This window comes from Theobroma cacao, chromosome 4 (assembly GCF_000208745.1).
Source record: "Theobroma cacao cultivar B97-61/B2 chromosome 4, Criollo_cocoa_genome_V2, whole genome shotgun sequence".
Lineage (NCBI taxonomy): Eukaryota > Viridiplantae > Streptophyta > Magnoliopsida > Malvales > Malvaceae > Theobroma > Theobroma cacao.
In genome coordinates this window covers 3,145,171-3,166,744 of record NC_030853.1, presented here as the reverse complement: position 1 = coordinate 3,166,744, position 21,574 = coordinate 3,145,171, and the positions used below count along the sequence as shown (strand labels likewise).

The 21,574-nt window shown below is 29.9% G+C and overlaps 1 protein-coding gene across 3 annotated transcripts; it reads right to left on the bottom strand.

Moving 5' to 3' along the window:
• Window positions 6,411–8,709, bottom strand: LOC18601135 (ethylene-responsive transcription factor ERF113). Of its 3 annotated transcripts, XM_018119652.1 has the most exons (3): window positions 8,656–8,709; window positions 8,107–8,556; window positions 6,411–7,396 (listed from the first exon to the last, which is right to left on the bottom strand). In XM_018119652.1, exons 2-3 carry the CDS (start codon window positions 8,240–8,242, stop codon window positions 6,705–6,707), a joined length of 828 nt encoding a protein of 275 aa, XP_017975141.1. In that variant the 5' UTR covers window positions 8,243–8,556; window positions 8,656–8,709; the 3' UTR covers window positions 6,411–6,704. The 3 variants fall into 3 exon arrangements, with proteins under 3 accessions (XP_017975141.1, XP_017975140.1, XP_017975142.1); XM_018119651.1 differs by lacking the exon at window positions 8,656–8,709 and having other exon boundaries at window positions 8,107–8,633; XM_018119653.1 differs by lacking the exon at window positions 8,656–8,709 and having other exon boundaries at window positions 6,411–7,378; window positions 8,107–8,633.

Sequence of the window (21,574 nt, the reverse complement as noted above, 5' to 3'; positions counted from 1 at the left end):
CTCTTGCCTTGTCTTTGGAAGCTTTTTTAATGGGCTTAGTTGGTACCCGGAAACCAGAGCAACTCATAAGTTTAAAGGATATAAAATTTCACAGCTGTCTTAGCTCAGCCCAATGGGCCTGTTTGATGCTTCTCTCTTTGACTCAGCGTGGTTTTTAACCATGTGGTTGTGGGTTCGATTCTCAACAACTGATGAAATGTTTATTTTATTTTTTTAATTTTTTATAATTTTATAATGATTTATATTTTTAATTTGCAACTTCAGACTTTTTTTTCTGATTTATTTATTTTTTGTAATGATTTATTTTTTATTTCTAATTTGTTAAAAATGTTAGCTCAATGAATAAGTGATAAGGATGTCTAAGAGGGGTGAATTGGACATTAAAAATTTTGAAGTACTTGAAGTCCACAGTTATAGTCTATTATTGAAAAACTTCAGTTGACTATAGTTGGCTATAATTGTATATTTCCTTAGCACTCCTTTTTCAAAAACTATTTAACAAACTTACAGTCGACTAAAAAGAGTTGACAGTCCATCCTAAACTAGAAAATTGTTTTCAAAACTTGTGAAGGAAATTTCAAAGAAATTTTTGATGATCACACCAATCTGTGTATAAGTTTACACTATCAAAAGTAACTTATGGAATGCTCTTGATAATACTCAAAACAATTTTCAAGTGTGAATTAAAGCGAATAACTTAAGCACTGATTTTCAATAAAAATTCCTTCAAGCATGGTTTTTGACAAATAGGGTGCAAAGTCAATGTAAATATAAACTACTTGAGAAGTGTATGATTTAAAACAAGTATTTTTCAACTAAAGATGCACAATTTGGGATTGGATGAAAATCAGTTTGAATGAGCTAAGAAAATATTTTCAAATGTATTTCAAATTAAAAAAAAAACTACCTTTTAAAAACTACTTAATAAAATATGCACAAACTAAGGAAGTGAAAATGTAATTTTGAACACAAGCAATTTTGAAAACCAAGGCAATAACCCAAGAACAATATTCACCAATAACCCATAAAGCTAAAAATAAAATCAAGACACAAAAATTTTATAGAGGTTCGACTTTGTCAAACGTTTACGTACATGCACCCGAGCATTTATCTCATTGGTTGGTGCATAATCTCTCTGCCTAAATAGTAGGGTTCGAATCTCCCTTCCTCCAATTATAAAAAAAAAAAAGCGTCTACGTATATCCTCTTCCTTGGAAAGTTAAGGAGTTTTCAATCCACTTAAGGAAACATGCTTTTTAACGAAGTCAAGCATTAAATCCTCACAATAGCTTTTTCACAAGATCAAGCGATAACTCTTACACTAGCTTTTTAACAAGATTAGGCAATAACCCTTACAACAGCTTTTCCACGCGATCAAGTATAACTCATACATTGACTTGTCAAAACTAAGTTAGAACCTTTACAAAGAATAGCAACAGGGCCTCTAAAAAGTGGATTTTACTAAGTGTGTACAATAGAAGAAGAATGCTTAACAATGAGTATAAAGATAAGATATAAAGATTGGAGTAAAAGCATAAAAAAATTTTAGCCTATGTAAAGAATGCTTGGTTTGCTTGGCTTTTCTCTCTTTTCTTTTGAAGACCTTGATGTTTGAGAGTTTGACCTTTGTCTTTCTTTTTTCTTACTTAAAAATGCTCGCAAAGGGTCCTTTATTTAGTTGGAGAGGTCATGTAGTGAGTTAGACAAGAATCTAGCTATTAGACACAAATTTGAAACAAATTTGACTGTTGTTGAGCTTCTAAGATCGACTATAAGACTCTTACGATAGACTATGGTTCTTCAAATCTTTATATTAGGACTTCTATAGTCGAGTATGATCATCTTTTACTTGATTCTCTTATCAAGAGTGTGCATTTTTGAGTTTTGGGCATGGGTAGTCCATTATCTTTGTTTGAGGATCGACCATGACTTTTCAAAAGTTAGATTTCTAGTCCAAGTTGTCATAAGATTGACTATTTCTTTTATGGGATTGATTATGGCTATGTCTTTTCAAGTCTTTTGGGCTATTCTTGTCCGTTTTACCGTAAGATCAACTTGTCTTACTTTAAGATCGATTGGAGTTTTGTTTTCTTAAGATTCTTCATCATTTTAGCAAGTAAATTCGGTCATATCTTTCTTGTAATCAAATGTTGAGTGACGAATGAATTTTGTTTTTTGAAACAAGTTTGATGATGTGAAGATCAAACATCTTTGAATGTTTTGAGATGAACTCAATCACTTGTGTGAACCTATTTTATAACTTTAACATCTCAAATATGAATATTAAAGAAATTTTAAGCACTCGTACAACTAAGACATTCAAGCTTGTGAACATTTATGAAGTAAATGTGTGAAAGTTTAATAACTTCAAAAATTCACATAACTAAAACAATCAAGCTTATAATTATGTAAGAACAAATGTTAGAGAGTTTGTCATTTCAAGAACTTGTCAAGGATTACTCTAGTAAAGCAAATGCAAATTTGAATATAAAAACTATACTCATTTTCATGCTAACATTATCTATTTATTTTTTATTTATTATTATTTTATAATGATTTATTTTTAGTTTACAATTTTTTATTTTTGATTTATTTTTAATCTACAACTTCAAACTTTTTTACTGATTTATTTAGTTTTTTATAATGATTGATTTATTTAGTTTTTTGTAATGATTTATTTTTATTTTTTGTAATGATTTATTTTTAGTTTCTAACCTATTATTTTTTATTTTATAATGATTTATTTTAGTTTCCAACTTTTTTATTTTTGATTTATTTTTAATTTGTTGCTGATTTGTTTAATTTTGTATAATGATTTATTTTTAGTTTCCAATTTTTTATTTGTTATTTATTTTTAAATTTCAACTTTATTCTTTTTTACAGGGAGATTTTTATTATGATTTATTTTTAGTTTCCAACTTCAGACTTTTTTGCTGATTTATTTATTTTTTATAATTATTCATTTTTAATTTTTCATTTATTTTTAGTTTCCAATTTCTTTTGATTTATTTTTAATTTTCAACTTTAGACATTTTTATGACGAGACTTTTGTTATGATCTATTTTTATTTTCCAACTTCATACTTATTTATTTATTTAGTTAGTTAGTTAGTTTTTTAATGATTTATTTTTATTTTCCAATTTTTTATTTTTGATTTATTTTTAACTTTCAACTTTGCACTTTTTTACGGTGAGATTTTTATTACGATTTGATTTTAGTTTCCAACTTCAGACTTTTTTGCTGATATATTCAGTTATTTATAATGATTTATTTTTAATTTTTAATTTCCAATTTTTTTATTTTTGATTTATTTTTAATTTTCAACTTCAAACTTTTTTAAGGCAAGACTTTTATTATGATTTATTTTTAATTTCCACTTTCATACTTTTTTGCTGATTTATTTATTTTCCAACTTCCCTTTTTTTTTAATTCTTTTTGCTTGATGTGATAATGTATGTAGTCATTCAACCCCAAAAAGTGGAATTCCATGAAGCTTGAACTGAATAATTGTACACTATTTTTTTCCTTAAAGAAGAAGAAAGAAACTAGGAAAAAGTTTGTCGCTTGCATTCTTCAAGCTTCAATGTGGGTTTAATTGTTCCTTTCGTACTAACTTTTGGGTAACTATAAATTATTCGAGATTGATAAATAAATCCTAGTGGGAGTATCTAACCAGACACAGCATCAAAACCTCCAACTTGCAACTTGTAAAAGGAAGGCAGCGAGCATGTGATGAAAGTAGCTGAAGATGGAGAGAAACATAGAGCCGCATACATAAAAGAGCTTAATTATCACGTTTATAAAAATAAAGTGAATAGAAGTGAAGTGTTTGTGATTTGATGCTGATATCATTATTTTCCGAATTTAAGTTTATGGTAGAAATTTAAAATTAAGGGTGATTAAATTTGACACTTTTTATCTTAAAAAATTTTAAAAAATAAATAAAAGTGATATGTTCGACATTTGACACTGATATTATTACTGCCAGACGTTACAGTTAACCATAAAATTTTGTAAACATAAGTTGTAATTATTAATTTTAAAAATATTTTAAAAAGAATATATTTTTATTTTTTTACTATATTTATACTCTAAAAAAGTCTAGAGTTCCTTACTTGCAATTTACTTTACTTGTACATAGGTTTAAGTCTAATTTGTTATTATAAAAACTTTACTTACACACCAAATAAATTTAAATCTAATTGATTAATATAAATAACCCTATATAAACTTTTATTTTTTGTTAAATAATTTAATTTTTTTCTTAAATCTTGAATATTTTTTATATTTAGTCGGCATTTACTCACTATGTTTGTAGCATTGAGTCTGATCGATGTGTTCTGTTGGTGATGATTTACTGTATTGACTTTAGATAAAAAGACAATAAATTGCCGCAAACTTTGACACAGAGCCGAAAGCAGAGCACCGCCTGTAGGCACTGCGGCAGAAAACATAGATTCTCAGTAGACAACTTTGTTGTTTTGTTTTGTAAGGATCATCGGTCGACAAGGACAAGACGCTTGCCAACGCCCAAAAGAGGGTCCAAGGGAGATGCATCTGATGATCTGCCATGTTGTTGTAATTCCTTTTAGTAAGTTTGCTGTCATGTCCACGTACGTGCAATCAATGGTTCATCTCTCTCTGTAGTGTTTAGCACACTTTGGTTTGGTTCTTGACGCCAATTATAGCCAGCCTTTTTCTCAGTTCCGACAGACATCCCAAGAAGTTTCTGCGCTTTTGTCTCACTTGCAACATTCCTAGTCCTTTTTTCCTCCCACCCCTCCTCATACTTCTTTTTCTTGTTTTAAACGAAGAAGAGATGAAGAAAAGAATAAAACATACGATATTTAGTGACAATTCTGTTTGATTAGAGAGATCAGATTCTATTGCAGACGAATTGGTAAATTTCTTAATTTTTCGTCTGATAGACTTTTTCATTTTCTTTTATCCCTCTTAAAGTTTCAAATAAAATTTATACGATTTTAATTAAAAAATTAGCTAAAATTAAAGAGATATTGACTGAGATTTGAATTAAGAATATCAATAGATAAAATATTTGTTATTTTAAAAGTATTCTAATCCGAATTCTATTTTATGGATATTCAAACCCTATAAATATTTGATTAAATTTTAAATTGCTAGTCAAATTTGAATCCGAACCCATGATAAGTAGGTTTAATTATTCAAACTCGATTATAAAATACTCTAATTTTATGAGTAATATAGATTTCTGATTATAAAGAACCCATTGACATCTCTAATTTAAACTGAATTTACAATCCTATGCATATTCAGATATCCCACGAGAACACATGAAAGTTTACCTCAAACATTGGTCTAACGCTGCGGCTCCCTGCAAGCTATTTGTGTCATCTTGTGCATCCCGATAGCTAAAATTGCAAACTAGAATTTTTCAACCAGGCACGATTTCTTTTTTCAACATAATCCGCCAAGCAGCAATACGTGTTGAATTTTTGGATTCATTAACTTGCATGGTCTTTTTCGTATCATTATTGTTTAATAGAAAATAATAAATTAATTATGTAGCTTTCATGCATATTTTAGAGCAAGTGAATTTCTTTACGGATTCTTTAGCTAAGTTTGACATTTATCGATCTGAAATGTTTTATGTCTGGTGATACCATGTGCTAAGAATGATGTACTCGTTTCAATTTGTATTTTTACGAAACTGCGTACGCTTTGACTCTTTTCTCTAAACTATATGTATCTCAATTTTATTGAGATATATATATGTAATAGAACCGGTCTTTAGCTAATGATAAAATTATTGTATTTTGATTGAGAAATATATATATATATATATATATATATATATATATATATTAATTACCAATTGAAGGAGATTTAGAAAATTTCTTTAATAGTTATGATAAATTTTATAGAGTCTCATAATCTAAAAGAGATCTTTCTTATATCATAAATTTCATTTCACATTTCTAAAATTTGAATTTGAAATTTAAATTTTCAAATACTAATCACGAAAATATTCTTTTTGAAAGCATATAGAAAATAGGGTGCTCCGAAATTATTCTTAAATATGATATTTTTGAAGGCAATGATTGAAAAAAATATCTTCATTCCATAAACACAGACATAGAAAGAAAAATATCTTCTTATTATTAAAACCCAAAGCCCAATACGGAAGATGTTCATATATATAGTAGTTGTACATAAGAAGTCCGGAATAACACTCCTTCAGTCTTATTTTCCATGTCCATCCCTTTTTTTTTTTCTGAGATGTCTCTAAATAATTTTTTAAAAATTTAATATTTTTTATATTACAATTTTTTTTTCATATTAAAAAATTTAAATATCTACATTGCAAAAAAATTCAAATTTTAATATAAAATGTATTAAAGTCAAATCTCTTGTAGTAATGAGATAACTACTTATAGACGAAAAGAGTAATACTGTTTTATCAAATTCACTGACCATCATATGCCTATCATCAGAATGTTTGAGGCTAGCAAGCTAGCTAGGCAGACTAGCATGAATTCTTTTAAGATAATCTCGACCCTTCATTTGTCATCTGATGATAGGAAACTCATTCATCTTACTCGAAATTAAAAAAAAAAAACTGAAAATAATATAATATCATATGGTTTCATTCATCCAAAGCTAGAAGAGAGGGTTATGACCAAGATTCCCTAATGAATGTACTTGATGAACCCTCCTGCACGCGGCTACTCCTTTGGTTTCCTGCCCTCAGAATAATCGTTCCCTTGATTAAGAAATAAATGAGAGCTAGGAGAAGAAGAAGAAGAAGAAGAAAAGCTTCCCATCTGTGCTGGTGATGAAAACCTTGGCAACTCATTATCTTCCCCTACTTGGTTTTGCGCCATTCCTGAATAAGTGGTAGAGGATGTCACGGATGAAGAAGAATGTGAGAAGAGAGCTGGTTGTTGAATATGGAGGCCAGCTGATTCAACGTATTGCCAATAGTTATCAGTGAAGTCACTTGAAAGCAGCTGCATATATTGTGACAGGTACGGGAATGCTTCATGGGGTAATGAAGAAGGAGCGATGTTTGGAAGTGAAGGAGGAAGTTGCGGAGTAGAACTAGAAACTGAGCTTGGAACCTGTTCATTAGGAACAGGGATGGGATTATTGTTAGAACATGCAGAGAAACAAAACTGATGCAACCCCCCTCCTTGAACACGTTCAGGAAAATTAAGCTTGGCTTTGCTTCCTTTGAACTTTAAGGCTGCTGCATCGTAAGCAGCTGCTGCAGCTTCTGCGGTATCAAACGTACCCAGCCAAACTCTAGCCGCCTTCTTGGGGTCGCGGATTTCGGCTGCCCACTTCCCCCATGGTCTCTGCCTTACACCTCTATAGTGCCTCTTCCTGATCACGTTTCCTTTCCAAAGAAGAAACACTTAAAAGTATTTGTTAATCATGAGGATCATTACCTCCAAGATATTTCATGCTAGAAGCCTAGAAGGAATGCACAAACGTACATGGAAATACCAAAAACAGTGATTAAGAGGGCCACGAAAACAAAAGGCAACCAGGCAACAGAATTTGCAAGTAAAAAAACTTAAATTTGTCATACCGGTCTGCAGATAATTTCCTCAATTTTTGTAAAGTGTTTGTTAATTTTGTATCAGTATTATGTAAACGAATATATGGCTTAGCCATTTCAATCTACTTTGTGATATCTAGACTCACTATAGCAAATGAAAGTATAAAGAAATCGAGTAATTAATGATGAAATCCCTTCACATGGTTTTTGGTTGTACGGCGAGTTGCACTTTGAAAGAGCTCGGAGGGATCCATCGAGTGGGGAGATATAGAGCTTGCAATTGCACCCTTTTCATTTTCAAACTTTATATAAATAAATGGCGTTTTGGTTTATGATTCAATCGTTTACAAGCACTTGCTAATTAAATCTTGAAGAGAAATCAAATCAATATATATATATATATATATATATATATATTCCATGGGAGACCAGAGAGAGGAAGGATTTTAGACAAATATATAGAATGACAAAAAACCAGTGATCATCAAGTCATCAAGATCGTGTTATATATATATATATATATATATATTTATATCTAGTTGATCAAATATAGGTTAATTTACCTTGATCCTTTGCAGGAAGGGAGGACCGGTCTTGCTCTGTCAGGACAGACACCTGATCAGTTGCTTGCTGGTGAGGCAAGATATCACTTTGGGTGTTGAGACTGTGATGATGTGCAAAGGCTGATGCTGCAGCCATGGAAGAGGTACCTTGTTGGACCAGCTGACCAAACGATGAGTAGAGAGAGAATACGTCATCTTCCTTTTTCTCCTCCGATGCATCCAACGGAAGAGGCCTCTTCCCATGCTTCCGATCCACCTTGTTTTAACCTCTAAATCCGCAGCTTAATCAATTATTTCTTCTTATATATGTTGTGTTTCATGTGATCTTTTGATCAAGTTTATCAGAATGTCAGACCAGTTACCACCAACCAGCTATACTTATAGCAAGACCAGTTGAAAAAGTAAAGATCTCGAAAATCGATTTGGGTTATGTTTAAGAACAACAAAAACCTAAGAAAGAGATCATAAAAGATTGATATGCTGATGAGGAAGGAAAGGAAAAGTTGAAAAAAGAGAAAGAAAATTGCTTGGAGTGTGTTCATTGCTAACCTGTGCGTTAAAGTCAGTTTTTGTTTATCCCTTGCGCCAGAGAATTGGTCTTCTGCATTGTGAATGTAGCCCTGATCGACTACACCCCATTTGTGGACCTTACACCTGTCAGCTCATATACCCATATTCAAGATCAAGCTGTATATTTTTTGGGCTTAATTTAAATGTTTCTCTTTTTTTTTTAAATTAAAAAAAAGTTCGAAAATTATAATACAAATGTTTAAAACTTTTTAATATAAGATTGTAAAAAATTATACATAAAAAAATATTAATTTCTTTTTTTAAAAAAAGATAGATAGAGAAAAAATGACAAAAATAGTATTATCATCTATATAATATACTATTCTTATTACTTAACTATAATAATATGAACTTCCTCCTTGCTCTCTTATTTCAATTTTTAGTTGTAAATGTAACTACAAAAATGATTTTTTTTTTTCGATAGAATTTGTTAGTTATTTTCAAATATCCTCGGTGAATTTTTGATAAAATTTGTTTTTGACAAAATTGTTTTTATGGAAAAAAAAGTATGTGAAATTTAAAAAAATAATAGTGATTTTGAATGAAAAGGTACTATAATCAATAAAGATTCAAAAAGAAAATGAGAAGAGTGGTATTAGTTGATAAGACATACAATCATGGTGATGGGCATGGGTGTCAAATTCTTTATCAAAGTTCAAATTTAAACAACGTGAAATGTATGTTGGAATGGGGAAATTAGGTGGAATGTGGCCTTTCACCTTTGCACTTTTTCAATCACTAGATAACAAAGTGGCATATATTTCTTCACACCCAGGCATTAAACCCACTTAGAAAACAAAGCTTTAACATCCCAAAAGCAACCTTCCATTTCAATGGACCAATATGTTGGCTTGCAAGCTAGTGAACAATGGGAGAATCATCATCATTATAATAATAATAATCAATAATCTATCACAACAACAAGTTTCAAAAATTATCATCGATAAGCATGCATGACCATGGAGCCTTCTCCATCGCCATGTGCAAAGGCAAAGACAGCCACTCGATTCGGCATGCGACTTATAAATATCGATGCATGTTTGGTGGGTAAAATACGAATATATTTGCTTTCCCTTCCTTGGAAATTTTCTCACTTGTCGGTGTTCTGACTATGCTTCTTAGGCTCCACCCCTTCACTTTATTTTTTTTTTAATTTTCAATTCTATTTTTATGTATTTTTTTAATTTTCTTTGGTTGTTAGGGGTTGGGAAAGAGCAAATAGTACAAAAATTTTTATAAAGAATCTTTTATGCATTTTGGAATAGAGAAAAGGGTATATACATATTCTAATGAATACTAAGTATTTGCGTTTGAAATTATTGAAAAGCCTTTTGTATACACTGTATTTAACATGTTTTGATTTGTTACATTTAAAAACTTATATGAGGCAGTTTAGAAGGGAATCAAAAGATCATCACTGACGTTTGTATACACGTCACCTCAAGCCCATGTTCTTTTTCTATTGAGTCTTTAAAAATTCTTCCAACCCATGACTTAAACTTGCAACCGACCAATGCAATTATCAGAAAAAATTAGTTTGACTGGATGAAGTTTAAAATTTTCCTGATACCATTTGACTTTGATACTTGTCTTCAATTCGAAGATGCACATTATCAGTGAACCCTACCACGCTGGGGTCACCCACTTTGGTTGCATTGAATTTTCTCGTAATCTCTTTCTTTTGAAGATCCAAGGATTTTACGGAGAAATTAAATTCGTGATCTCTTGGATGCAAGGTTGGTTATGATATCATTTCAACTAGAAAAGTTGATTGAATGAGACTTTAGAATTATCTTTATATCATTAATGTTATGAAAATATAACTTAAATGAACAAATAAGGATAACTTGAAAGAATAATTAAAGAGAAGAAATAAAATGTATAGAGGGAGGGAAAAGATTTTATTGAAGTGTGTGTTTATAAATGAACTGAGAGGGTCTATTTATCAATAAATAACCTCATTATCTCAATAGAATTTACAAGATGAAGATAACATTTAGTGATTAGATGGATTAAATCTTAATCAATTAATTTACATCAAATCTAGATATAGATAACATAAATAGATATTCACAAAATTATTCATAACACTCCCCCTTGAATATCCATTGTATTAAGAATATGCCTCATCAAAACCTTACAAAGAAAAAACTTCATGGGAAAAAAATCTAAATGAAGGAAAAAAAGTACATAATTTTTTTCAAGAATAAGTTTTTGAAATACTGCCTCATTAAAAACCTTATCAAGAAAAACTCAATGAAAAAAATCTTGATAAAGAAAAAGAGTACAGTGCGTATTTTACTCCCCCTAATCACTGCAATGTTTAAGATATTTAAAATTGCGCATTCCGATCTTTTGTATCAACTTTTCGAATGTTGCAGTAGGAAGGACTTTAGTAAACAAATATGCTAAATTATGACTTGAACAAATTTGTTGAATACTAACATCACCTTTTTCTTGGAGATCATGAGTGAAGAAGAATTTTGACGAAATATGTTTTGTTCGATCGCCTTTAATGTATCCTTCCTTTAACTGTGCTATGCTAACAATATTTATAATATTGTTGAAATTTCTTTCTTGGTTGATAAGCCACACGTTTCTCGAATATGTTGAGTTACAGATCTTAACCAGACACAATCACGACTTGTCTCATGAATTGCAAAAATTTCTGCATTGTTAGAAGAAGTAGCAACTATAGTTTGTTTTATAGAATATCATGAAATATCCGTACCTCCATATGTGAACAAGTAACCTGTGTAGGATCGAGCTTTGTGTGAATCAAATAAATATCCTGCATCTGTATAATCAATTAAATATGATTTTAATGCATTTGAATAATATAAGTCCATATCTATTGTTCCTCAGAGATATCAAAGTATATGTTTAATTCTGTTCCAATGTCTTTGAGTTGGAGAAGAACTATATTTGGCTAATAAGTTCACAACAAGTAATATATCACGTCGTGTATTGCTAGTAAGATACATCAGTGCTGCAATTATAATAAGATATGGTACTTCAGGATCAAAAAGTTCTTCATTATCCCCACCAGGTCGAAAAGGGTTTTTTTTTTCACATCTAGTAACCTTACAACCATTGATGAACTCAATAGATTTTTTTGTTCATATAAAATCATTTTAGCGTTTTTGCTATGTAATTAGATTGATGGACAAATATTTTATTTGTCAAGTGTTCAATCTAAAGATCTAAACAAAACTTTGTTTTTCTAAGGTCTTTTATCTTAAATTCTCTCTTTAAGTAATCCATGACTTTGGATAACTCTTCAGAAGTTTCAACAATATTTAGTTCATCAACATAAACAACAATTATCACAAATTCATATTTAAATCTTTTTATAAAAAAACATGAGCATATAGGATCATTTTTATAGCTTTTTTCAACAAATATTCATTAAAGCGATTATATCAAATGCGTCCGAATTGTTTTAATCAATATAAAGATTTATTCAATTCCTCTTTGATTGCATTTTTCCACATTGTTTAATCATTTCTATGTCTACATTCTTCACAGATGTAGGTTCAATATCCTCATTTTCTTTCATAATATTGAGTGCTACATTGTATGCAAAAATATCATCGACGTTTATACATTTCGGTTTCATCTTTTTTCGGTTATGACATTATTTATTGAGATCTCTTCATTTTCACTGATTTCAAATATTTGATTTTTTTTTTTGGAATTATGTCAGGGGTCTCTTCTGGAATTTTTGTTTCCTTTTCTTGACCATCTTGAATATTTGCTTCTTTTCTTTTTTGAAGATTTTTATCTTTGGAATCGATTAGTCTCCCACGCTTTTGGCTTGTCTTAGACTCATTAGCAATAGCAGATTGTCCTACATCAATTCTAATTGGAGCATTTGCAACTGGTATATGAGATTTAGTTACTCTTTTTAGGTTAGTAAATACGTTTGGCAACTAATTTGTTATATTTTGCAAATGAATTATCTTTTGAACTTCTTGTTTACATTGATTTGTGCAATGATCAAAACTAAATAATGATAATATATTCCAAGATATTTCTTTTTTCCAGCTGCTTATTTTCTTCCCTTAATGTTGAAAAATTTGTTTCATCAAAATGACAATCAGCAAATGTTGTAGTGAATAAATCTCCTGTTAAGGGTTTTAGATATATAATTATAGATGGAGATTCATATCCAACATATATTCCTAACTTCCTTTGGAGACCTATCTTTGTGCATTGTGCTAGATAATTCGAACATATACCGCACATTCAAAAATTCTTAGATGAAAAATATTTGGTTTCTGACCATAAACTAATTATATAGGAGAGAATTTATGATAACTTGTTGGCCTAATGCGTACAAGTACTGTTGCATGTAAAATGACATTCCTCCAAGAAGAAATTGAGAGTTTGGATTTCATAAGTAATGGCATTGCAATCAGTTTAAGATGTTTGATAAACAATGCTGCTAGACTGTTTTGTGTATGAACATGAATAACATATTGTTCAACATTTATTCCAATTGACATGCAATATTCATTAAAAGCTTGAGATGTAAATTCACCAGCACTATCAAGACGAATTGTCTTGATTGTATAATCAGAAAAATGTGATCGCAAACAAATTATTTGTGCAGGTAATCTTGCAAATGCCAAGTTGCAAGTTAATAATAAGCATACATGTGGCCATCTTGTCGATGCATCGATTAAAATCATAAAATATCTAAATAGTTCACATGATGGATGTATGGGTCCATATATATATCACCCTGAATACATTAAAAAAATATAGAAAATTCAATCCCAACTTTAACTGGTGATAGTCTTATAATTTATTTGCCTTGAGCACAAGCAGCACATGAGTATTTCATTAGATTGAAAAATCTTCTAGTTTTTCAATGAATGATCATATTAATTTTCAATAATTTTTTTTGCATCATTATTGATCTAGGATGGTCCAACCGGTTATGCCAAATATTAAAATCATTAGTAAACTTCTGGTTTACTATGAATTTCAATTATTTTAATATTTATGTAGTTTAATCCAGAAAACATAGCAAGTAATTTTTTTTAACACACACCTCCTATTTGAGATAATAGATGTAATATAGAGGTAATAAATGTCTTTTTCATTTGTTATCTCAATATAATATCTATTCATACGAATATCTTGAAAACTTAATAAACTTATTTGAGACTTAAGAGAAAATAATACATCATCTATTGTAAACTTGATTCTTCAAGGTAGTAAACTATTAGCTCTTTTGGAACCTTTAATTAATCTTGTACTATCGGATACTATATTGACATTGGTTTTTTCCATTGTCAAGTAGGAAAAATATTTCTTGTCTTTAAATATAGTATGCGTTGTAGCAATATTTGCTAGACATATATTTACATCATAGATCTTGGATCCAACAAGACGAATATCCATATTTTTATCGATAAAATAAAATATATACAATAAGAAATTTACAATTTAACATGAAATAACATTCAATACATAATTTAAACACATAATAAGAACATATCATTTAAATATAATAAGAACATATTAAAGTATCTTCCTAATATAGTTATACTAAAATATACCAACTACTATTAAGTTCATTCTCGAATATTTTCATTACCAATCATATGATCAATTTTTTTTTCAAGACAACAAAATCAACAATGGATATTTCCATTACCAATCATATAATCAATTCCTCTTTCAGGGTGGACAAACATCTTGATGTGCTATATCAACTTGGCCATGGTTAAAATCATCACAAGATGTTTTAGTTTTTAGTGATACTTGATAAAATTCAAGACGTACAATAGGTATGTGACCAATGGCAAATACGTTTTCTATATTCCTTCTATTCTTTCCATTTTTGTCTTTTCATTATTCATCTACTTCTGATAGGTTGAAAGTATTACAAGTATTTATCCACTTCTCGTGGGTTAGTGGGTTAAGGTATCCATCAACTTCTAGTGATAAAATTGTTCATCCACTTCTGGTGGCAAAATTATCCGTCCACTTCTTGTGGCAAAATTATCCATCCACTTCTGATTGTAAAATTATTTTTAATTAAAATAGTGATAGTGTAAATTATTATGATGATCTTTTCTATGTCTATCATCATAATTACTAAATGATGAGGCATTCATTTCAGGGAAAAAATAGATTCATGACCATGACCATAATTATTAAATGATGTCTTATTCACTTCAAGGAATGGATGAATTTATAATTTTTTATTGGTAGCTCGTTTGTCACATTTATTTCAGTGAATGGAAATTATGATTTTTCATTAATAGCAAGGGAAAAAATATAATATATATTACATGATAGCAAAATTCATATTAAGGTTGATTTTTAGAGAATGAAAATACTAAAGAGATATCAAGTTACTTGATTTTTTAATATCAAAACTAAAAAAAAACCAACCTTTGTGAGAGGATAAAAACAAAATAATACGAACACTTACTTGATTTGCTAAAACCAGAAATCGAAATCGAATTATTGAAATTCTGTTGAAGCTTGAAGATGATGAAAACAAAATCTAAATTTGAGAGATCAGAAGATCGTGCTGATAACGTGTTATGAAAATATAACTAAAAAGAACAAATAAGGATAACTTGAAATAACAATTAAAGAGAAGAAAAAAAGTATTTAGAGGGAGAACAAAGATTCTATTGAAGTGTATGTTTACAAATGAATTGACGGGACTTATTTATAAGCAAATAACCTCTTCATCTTAATAGAATTTATAAGATGAAGATAACACTTAGGGATTAGATGGATTAAATCCTAATCCAATCTAATTTACTTCAAATCTAGATATAGATAACATAAATGGATATTCACAAAAATATTCATAACAATTTATTCTTTATTTATATTTTTTGTGGGTTTAACTTCTTTTTACACGATAATTTATTTGTTTCAATTAGTATCTTGTGTTTTTTTTAATTAACACTTTATTGTTAACTTTTGTTCTCACATGGAACTAGGCTATTAATTTTATCTAAAAAAATTATCAAAATATTCTTAATTTAAAGTTAACTTATTTGTTTTCACTTGAAAATATTTTACAATTTTATTATGCAAAATTAATAGTCAAACCTTTTGTGTGAATAAAAGTTATTTACACAATGCTAATTGAAAAAAAAATCTATCCATTTTGTGTTAATTGAAAAAAGAATCATAAAATTTTGTTGGAATTTATATTCGAAAATATAAAGAAGAATACATAAGGAAATAGTAGAGACTTAACAATTAACAATAAAAAGGTATGAGAAAGAGTTTGAATGTGAGAACCGGTTCGAGGCACACTATGGAAGGCGCTGACTTCAATGTAGATTTTCGTTGCTACTTCGGTGCAATTAGTGTTGACAAATTTCTTAAGCAAGTGCAGGCTATCGCAAACAAGTACTATAGTGATAAGTAGAGTATTGTTTCCATAGATATTTGTTTTTAAATTTTTATTAAGCATTAACATCTTATAACAAATTATTCTTATTTAAGGAATTGAAATTTTCAAAAAATTATTTAAAACTAAATTTAATCAAGCATTAAATTAATTAATAGAAATTAAAATTACTTGAGAAAGACAAAAGATTAAAGACCTAGGATTATGAGTTCATTCAACACCTCATCTGATACCAGCTTCTCTTATTATTTACATTCATGGATGGTTTTACTAATCTATAATCCAAAGTTATATACAAGTCTCCGTCGATATGCTTGTACAAATACATAATTTAATTGGGTCACTATATGTTTATAGGAATTAATTAAATTAAGTTAATTAAGTTAGTGTCCTAATTTGGTTATTATTGCAATTGGCGTATATCTACCTGAATCATGAATCAGATCACCTAATTGACGTGAACATACACTATTCAAATCTTAGTCCAATTTAAAATCTCTCTGTCGAGTCTCAGTTAGATTTACAATTCAATTAATTGTTGATAAGGTAATTTAAAGCATTAATAACAGATTTGAATAAGCAAAAAGATAAAGAAAATTAGTTCATGCTATCTAAAGTAAAACATTATCTAAAGAAATTTATCTATAAATTCAAGTCCAAGAAAATAAAAGAAATACAAAACGAAGAAAGAAAGTGATTTAAAGCTTTTGGTCTTGAATCTCTCTCAATTTCTCTTGTTTTTTTGTTTGATTCTTCGCTCTAATTCTCCAGAATAGCTACTATCGTCCTCTCTCAAGAATTATTTGAAAAGGTCCTTTAAATAAGTTTAAATTAACCTAATTTCCAAGTTTCTTGTCATATATCTACTTTTGGAAACAAGCTCTAGCCTCGCGGCTCTAAAGTGTTTTGTTTTATCTATGCTCTCTTAGTGCAGTACTCCAATTTTGACAAGGATTTTGATCACCTTCTAATTCGAACTAAAAAAAGTGATAAACATTAAAGTTGTAGTACTTCCTCTTGACTTTTTAGTGGTTTAAAAATCTCATCAATCAGACTTTTGTAGAGAGATTTATGGTAAAAATACCACAATATTTTTAGAAAATTTTGCACCTAGCTTTTCTTGCACATTTACTTTCATGAAGCTTTTTACACTTGAGAACCTTCAAAATAGAGACTAAATCAATTATTTCTCAAATTAAGACTTTTTGATATAAAAATGAGTTAAATTTACTCAAATTAAAATAATTCAACATGCAGTAGACTAAATAATAAAAATATAAAAGCTACTTAAAATTAACTTAAAAATATACGGACTTAGCTATTTTTGATAATCAAAATGTAGCAAAATAACTCTATATTATAGAGTTATCACATCTCCAAACTTAATATTTTGCTAGTCTCCGAGCAAAAACTAAAAAAGAAATAAAGTAACATAATTGAAAACATCAAACTAAAAATCAAAGGCACAAAGTCATCGACAACTTATAATTTCCTCATAAATAATCTCATTTTCCCAACTCAAAGTAAAATATAAATATTATTTAAATTAAGATTACATTCAAATGTAAGCTCATTTTCGAATGGACTCCCGTGTGTGTGTGTGTGTGTGAGATCTCTTACCATAAATATTATGCACTCCGGATAAGTTTATGCTCATGTAAACTTCAAATTAGTTTAAAGTTCCATAAGTTTGCTTTTTATCTCCCTCTCCACTAATGTAGGCTAATACTCAATTAGAGATCTTTAGGACTTAATTCAGCTTGTAACGTGTGGCCAGGATTGAGGTAGGATATGAAACAATATCTAGCTCAAGTCACCCTAAACACATAATTGTTTTAGAACCTATATAACTTTATTGTGTTTCTTCACTGAGTACACCCTTTTCTTTCACTTTCATTTTTTTTCTTCATCAAACCGATTTTTTTTTTTCAATTGAATACCCCCAAAGTTGGTTCTTTCGATAATTGTGGGATGAATACTTCACAAAGCTTTTACATTTTTCTCTACACTTCATCTTTCCTACTTTTCTTATCAAATAGCTCAACATAAATTTCCTAAAACAATATATATGCCTAGGATTGAGGGTTATAAAATTCGAGAAATTTCTCAAAGGCTAAGCTAATGTTATTTATGTGTTAAATCAAAGAAAAGGATAGTTTAAGCTCAAAGGGGTATATTAGGGATAAAAATATAGATAGGTTGGCTTGAAAGGCTTAATCGGTCTAAAGATGACTTAAGTCATCTCTTTAACTAAGTATAACCTTATGATTTCGCCTCCAAGAAGATTCAAACAAATTCTAAAACTTTAAATATAGTTCTCAAATCTACATTTACATAAACTTTCTCTAAAGATACATAATATTTCAATACAAAAGATATAGTGCTCAAATATAGAGATTTCATCCGAACGTGATGCTAAACATAAGACTTCACATGATATTCAAACAATATTCATGATTACTAATAGCATAAGATCCATAAGATAATTAGTTATCATATAGGTAGATCAACTTCATTGGTGCACTAATTCTAGCTTTAGTTTTCAACATTTTCCTAAATTCACATACACCTAAATTATCACTAAACAACTAAACTTAGCTTCAAAACATAATCATAAACATAAAAATCATAAACAGAAACATAAAAAATGTAAAAACTTCCCCCCCAAATTTAAAGTGAACATTATCCTCAATGTTATGAAATGTAAGAAAGAGAAAATACTCCCTTAAAACCATAATCGTACTCTACTAGTCATCTTCATCTTCCTTACCAAAATCGTGATCAAATTTTGAATCCGTGGGCAACGAAAGGAAAGTAGACATATCTATCCCAATATGCTTTGCATAGGTGCACATCATTGGCTCAAGTGCATGATTTTGCCTTTCTTGGCAATCCAGTGATGATCCATTGAGTTACACTATAGATTGAAGCCCTTTGTGGAGGTTATGGTGTAGCTTGGGAAAAACTACCAGTTACCACAGCAGACTCCTCCAACTACCTTAGAATTCCCTTGGTGATTGGCACTTTAGATTGCTGTAATTCTTCTATATCATTCCATTGCACATCAACTTTCCCACACAAGGCAGCTATCAACGGAGGGAAACCTATGCCATCTCATTTAGTTCAATAGGTGTGAAGTATGGCATGAGAGATAACCTTACCAATGTTAATGGATTTACGAGTCAATATGGCGTAAATGAGAATTGCACGATCCTTTGTAATATCATTGATGTGGGTAGATGGAAGCAACCTTGCTGCCACAAAGTGTAGCCACATTTTTAACTCTTTTTTCATCACATTTGTTGGAATGAGACAAGTTATCCATGGGACGTTTTCCATTGTGCACTAAGAACACAAAGCTCCAAAATGATCATAGCATAGTCTTGATGATTACCCAAATACTGTCCATATTCATCATTTTCAGTATTTAAGGTTCCAAAGAATTCGTTGATGGCCTGACTGTGGAATGGTACCTGTTTACCACACATAAAAGCAACACCATCAATATGTTCAAAAACATTCACATAAAGTTCTCTCACCACTGGCATGATTGCAGCTTCAGGTTGGGCACAAAATCACTGCCAATGCCATTCTTCAATCATTTGATGTATCTCCTCATAATGGACTAGAGGAATATTTAAACCTTATTCAGGGATAGGCACCTTGTTAACCAACGAAGTATAATATTGTGTTGAAGCATCAGCTGAGACAAACTTTGTTCAATTGAACGCACCATTGGAACTTGGTTTTGAGTGCTTAAAAGCCATTACTGCAAGAAATTCCAACAACCAACTAGGACACAAGCAACTTTAATAACAAGAGTTCAGTTAATTCTAAAGTCTAATATATATATATATAAGCATAAAATATAAAAAGCCACCAAATATGGTAATGTAATAGTCCAAGTGATTCCCAATTCAACTTATTTAGACAAAAAATGATGACTACCCATAATCACCCAAGCAAAGTTCCATTATTCCTCACTATAATTATAAAAAATGGCAATATAACAATAGTCAACATTCTACTGACCCATACCATGCTTATCATTAAACTAAGTTCAAGTTCACTTATCCATCCAAGATTATTAAGAATGACATACCCATCGGCAACGGAGCACAATTTACCCATCTAACATGAAAAATTAAATAATTCTAACAATGGAAATCACTATCACAAAAATTCTAAAAAATTAATAAAAATTTTGAAGAACACGCTTATTTGAGTGAATATGTGGAGAAGATGATGAATGATGAATAGGTTTGTCAATGGGATGATTTCAAACACTTACAATTTAAAAGCATAAGTTGAAGAGTAGTGTGGATGCAAGAAATAGTGAAGGAGGAGGAAAAAGGAGTGTTTTGGGGGAAGCGATTGTAAAATGGAAGAATAAAGTGAAAAAAAAAGGTTTTTAAGCATGTTTAGGGCTAGGCCTCGACTTTCACTTTAAGAGTCACGGCTTTGAACTTTACTACACCCGAAGCATTTTGTTTTAGCCAAATGTCTTACTAATTCCAACATCGCAACTCTGAATAGTGAAGGCCATGACTTTGATTTTTTTTAAAAAATATTGTTTTTGTTTTGTACCCCTGTAACCTGTAAAATAAGACATAAAAACCATTAGAATTTAAAAGAATATCAAACAATAAGTAAAAATTTTAACTAAAACAAAAGAAATTAAAAATTAAAGTAAGCTAAGTTCAGAAACTTGAGTTGCTTCCTAGGAAACACTTCTTTTATAGTCGTTAACTAGACTCCTTCAAGCCTATTTAAGGTCGAAAAAATGGGTGAAGGATCGTTGATGATCAATTTCACCTCTCTAGTAATGCTTCAATCATTGTCCATTTACCTTAAATGTCTCATTTGTCAACCCATTAACTATTTCTACTGCTCCATGGGGAAACGCTTTGGATACAATAAAGCTTGACTATCTTGAATTCAACTTGCCTTTAAATTGTCTTAATCGGGGAGTTAAACAACAACACATGAAGACCTAGCTCAAAACAATGCTCAACAATCTTTTGATCATGCCATCTCTTCATATTTTCCTTTTAAAATTTGGCATTTTCATATGCAGTCAAGCGAAGCTCATCCATCTCATTTAATTGAAGCAATTGCTTCTCACTTGCTGCTTCTAAAATACCCCATACTTTGATATGGTGATAAATAAAGTTGATCGAATGCAAATTGAGGTCAATTAAAATGTTTAGAAGTGATAAAAGACGAAAGGAGTAGTTTAGGATAAAATATTTCGCAAGTGAGAAAATAATAATAATTTTATCAGAGGAGAATTTGTGAGATAAAAGGCGATTTGGAAGTCAAGTGAGGCATAATAAGGTATTTTGGGTACCAAGGAGACAAGATAAAATTTTTAGAATAAAATAATATTTTATTAATAAAATAATATTAAAATATTAATATTTAGCCGGATGTCGAAATCAATCAAGAAGAAGGATCATATGGTTGATCCAAGTGGGGGAGAAGATGACAAGCCCGACTCTA

Bases quoted from the DNA above. Each gene is read 5' to 3' on its own strand.
- LOC18601135 (XM_018119652.1), bottom strand. From the start codon at position 8,242: ATGGCTGCAGCATCAGCCTTTGCACATCATCACAGTCTCAACACCCAA. The intron at 7,397-8,106 runs GTAAATTAACCT...AATACTTTTAAG, and splicing joins CCTTCCTGCAAAGGATCAAG to TGTTTCTTCTTTGGAAAGGA.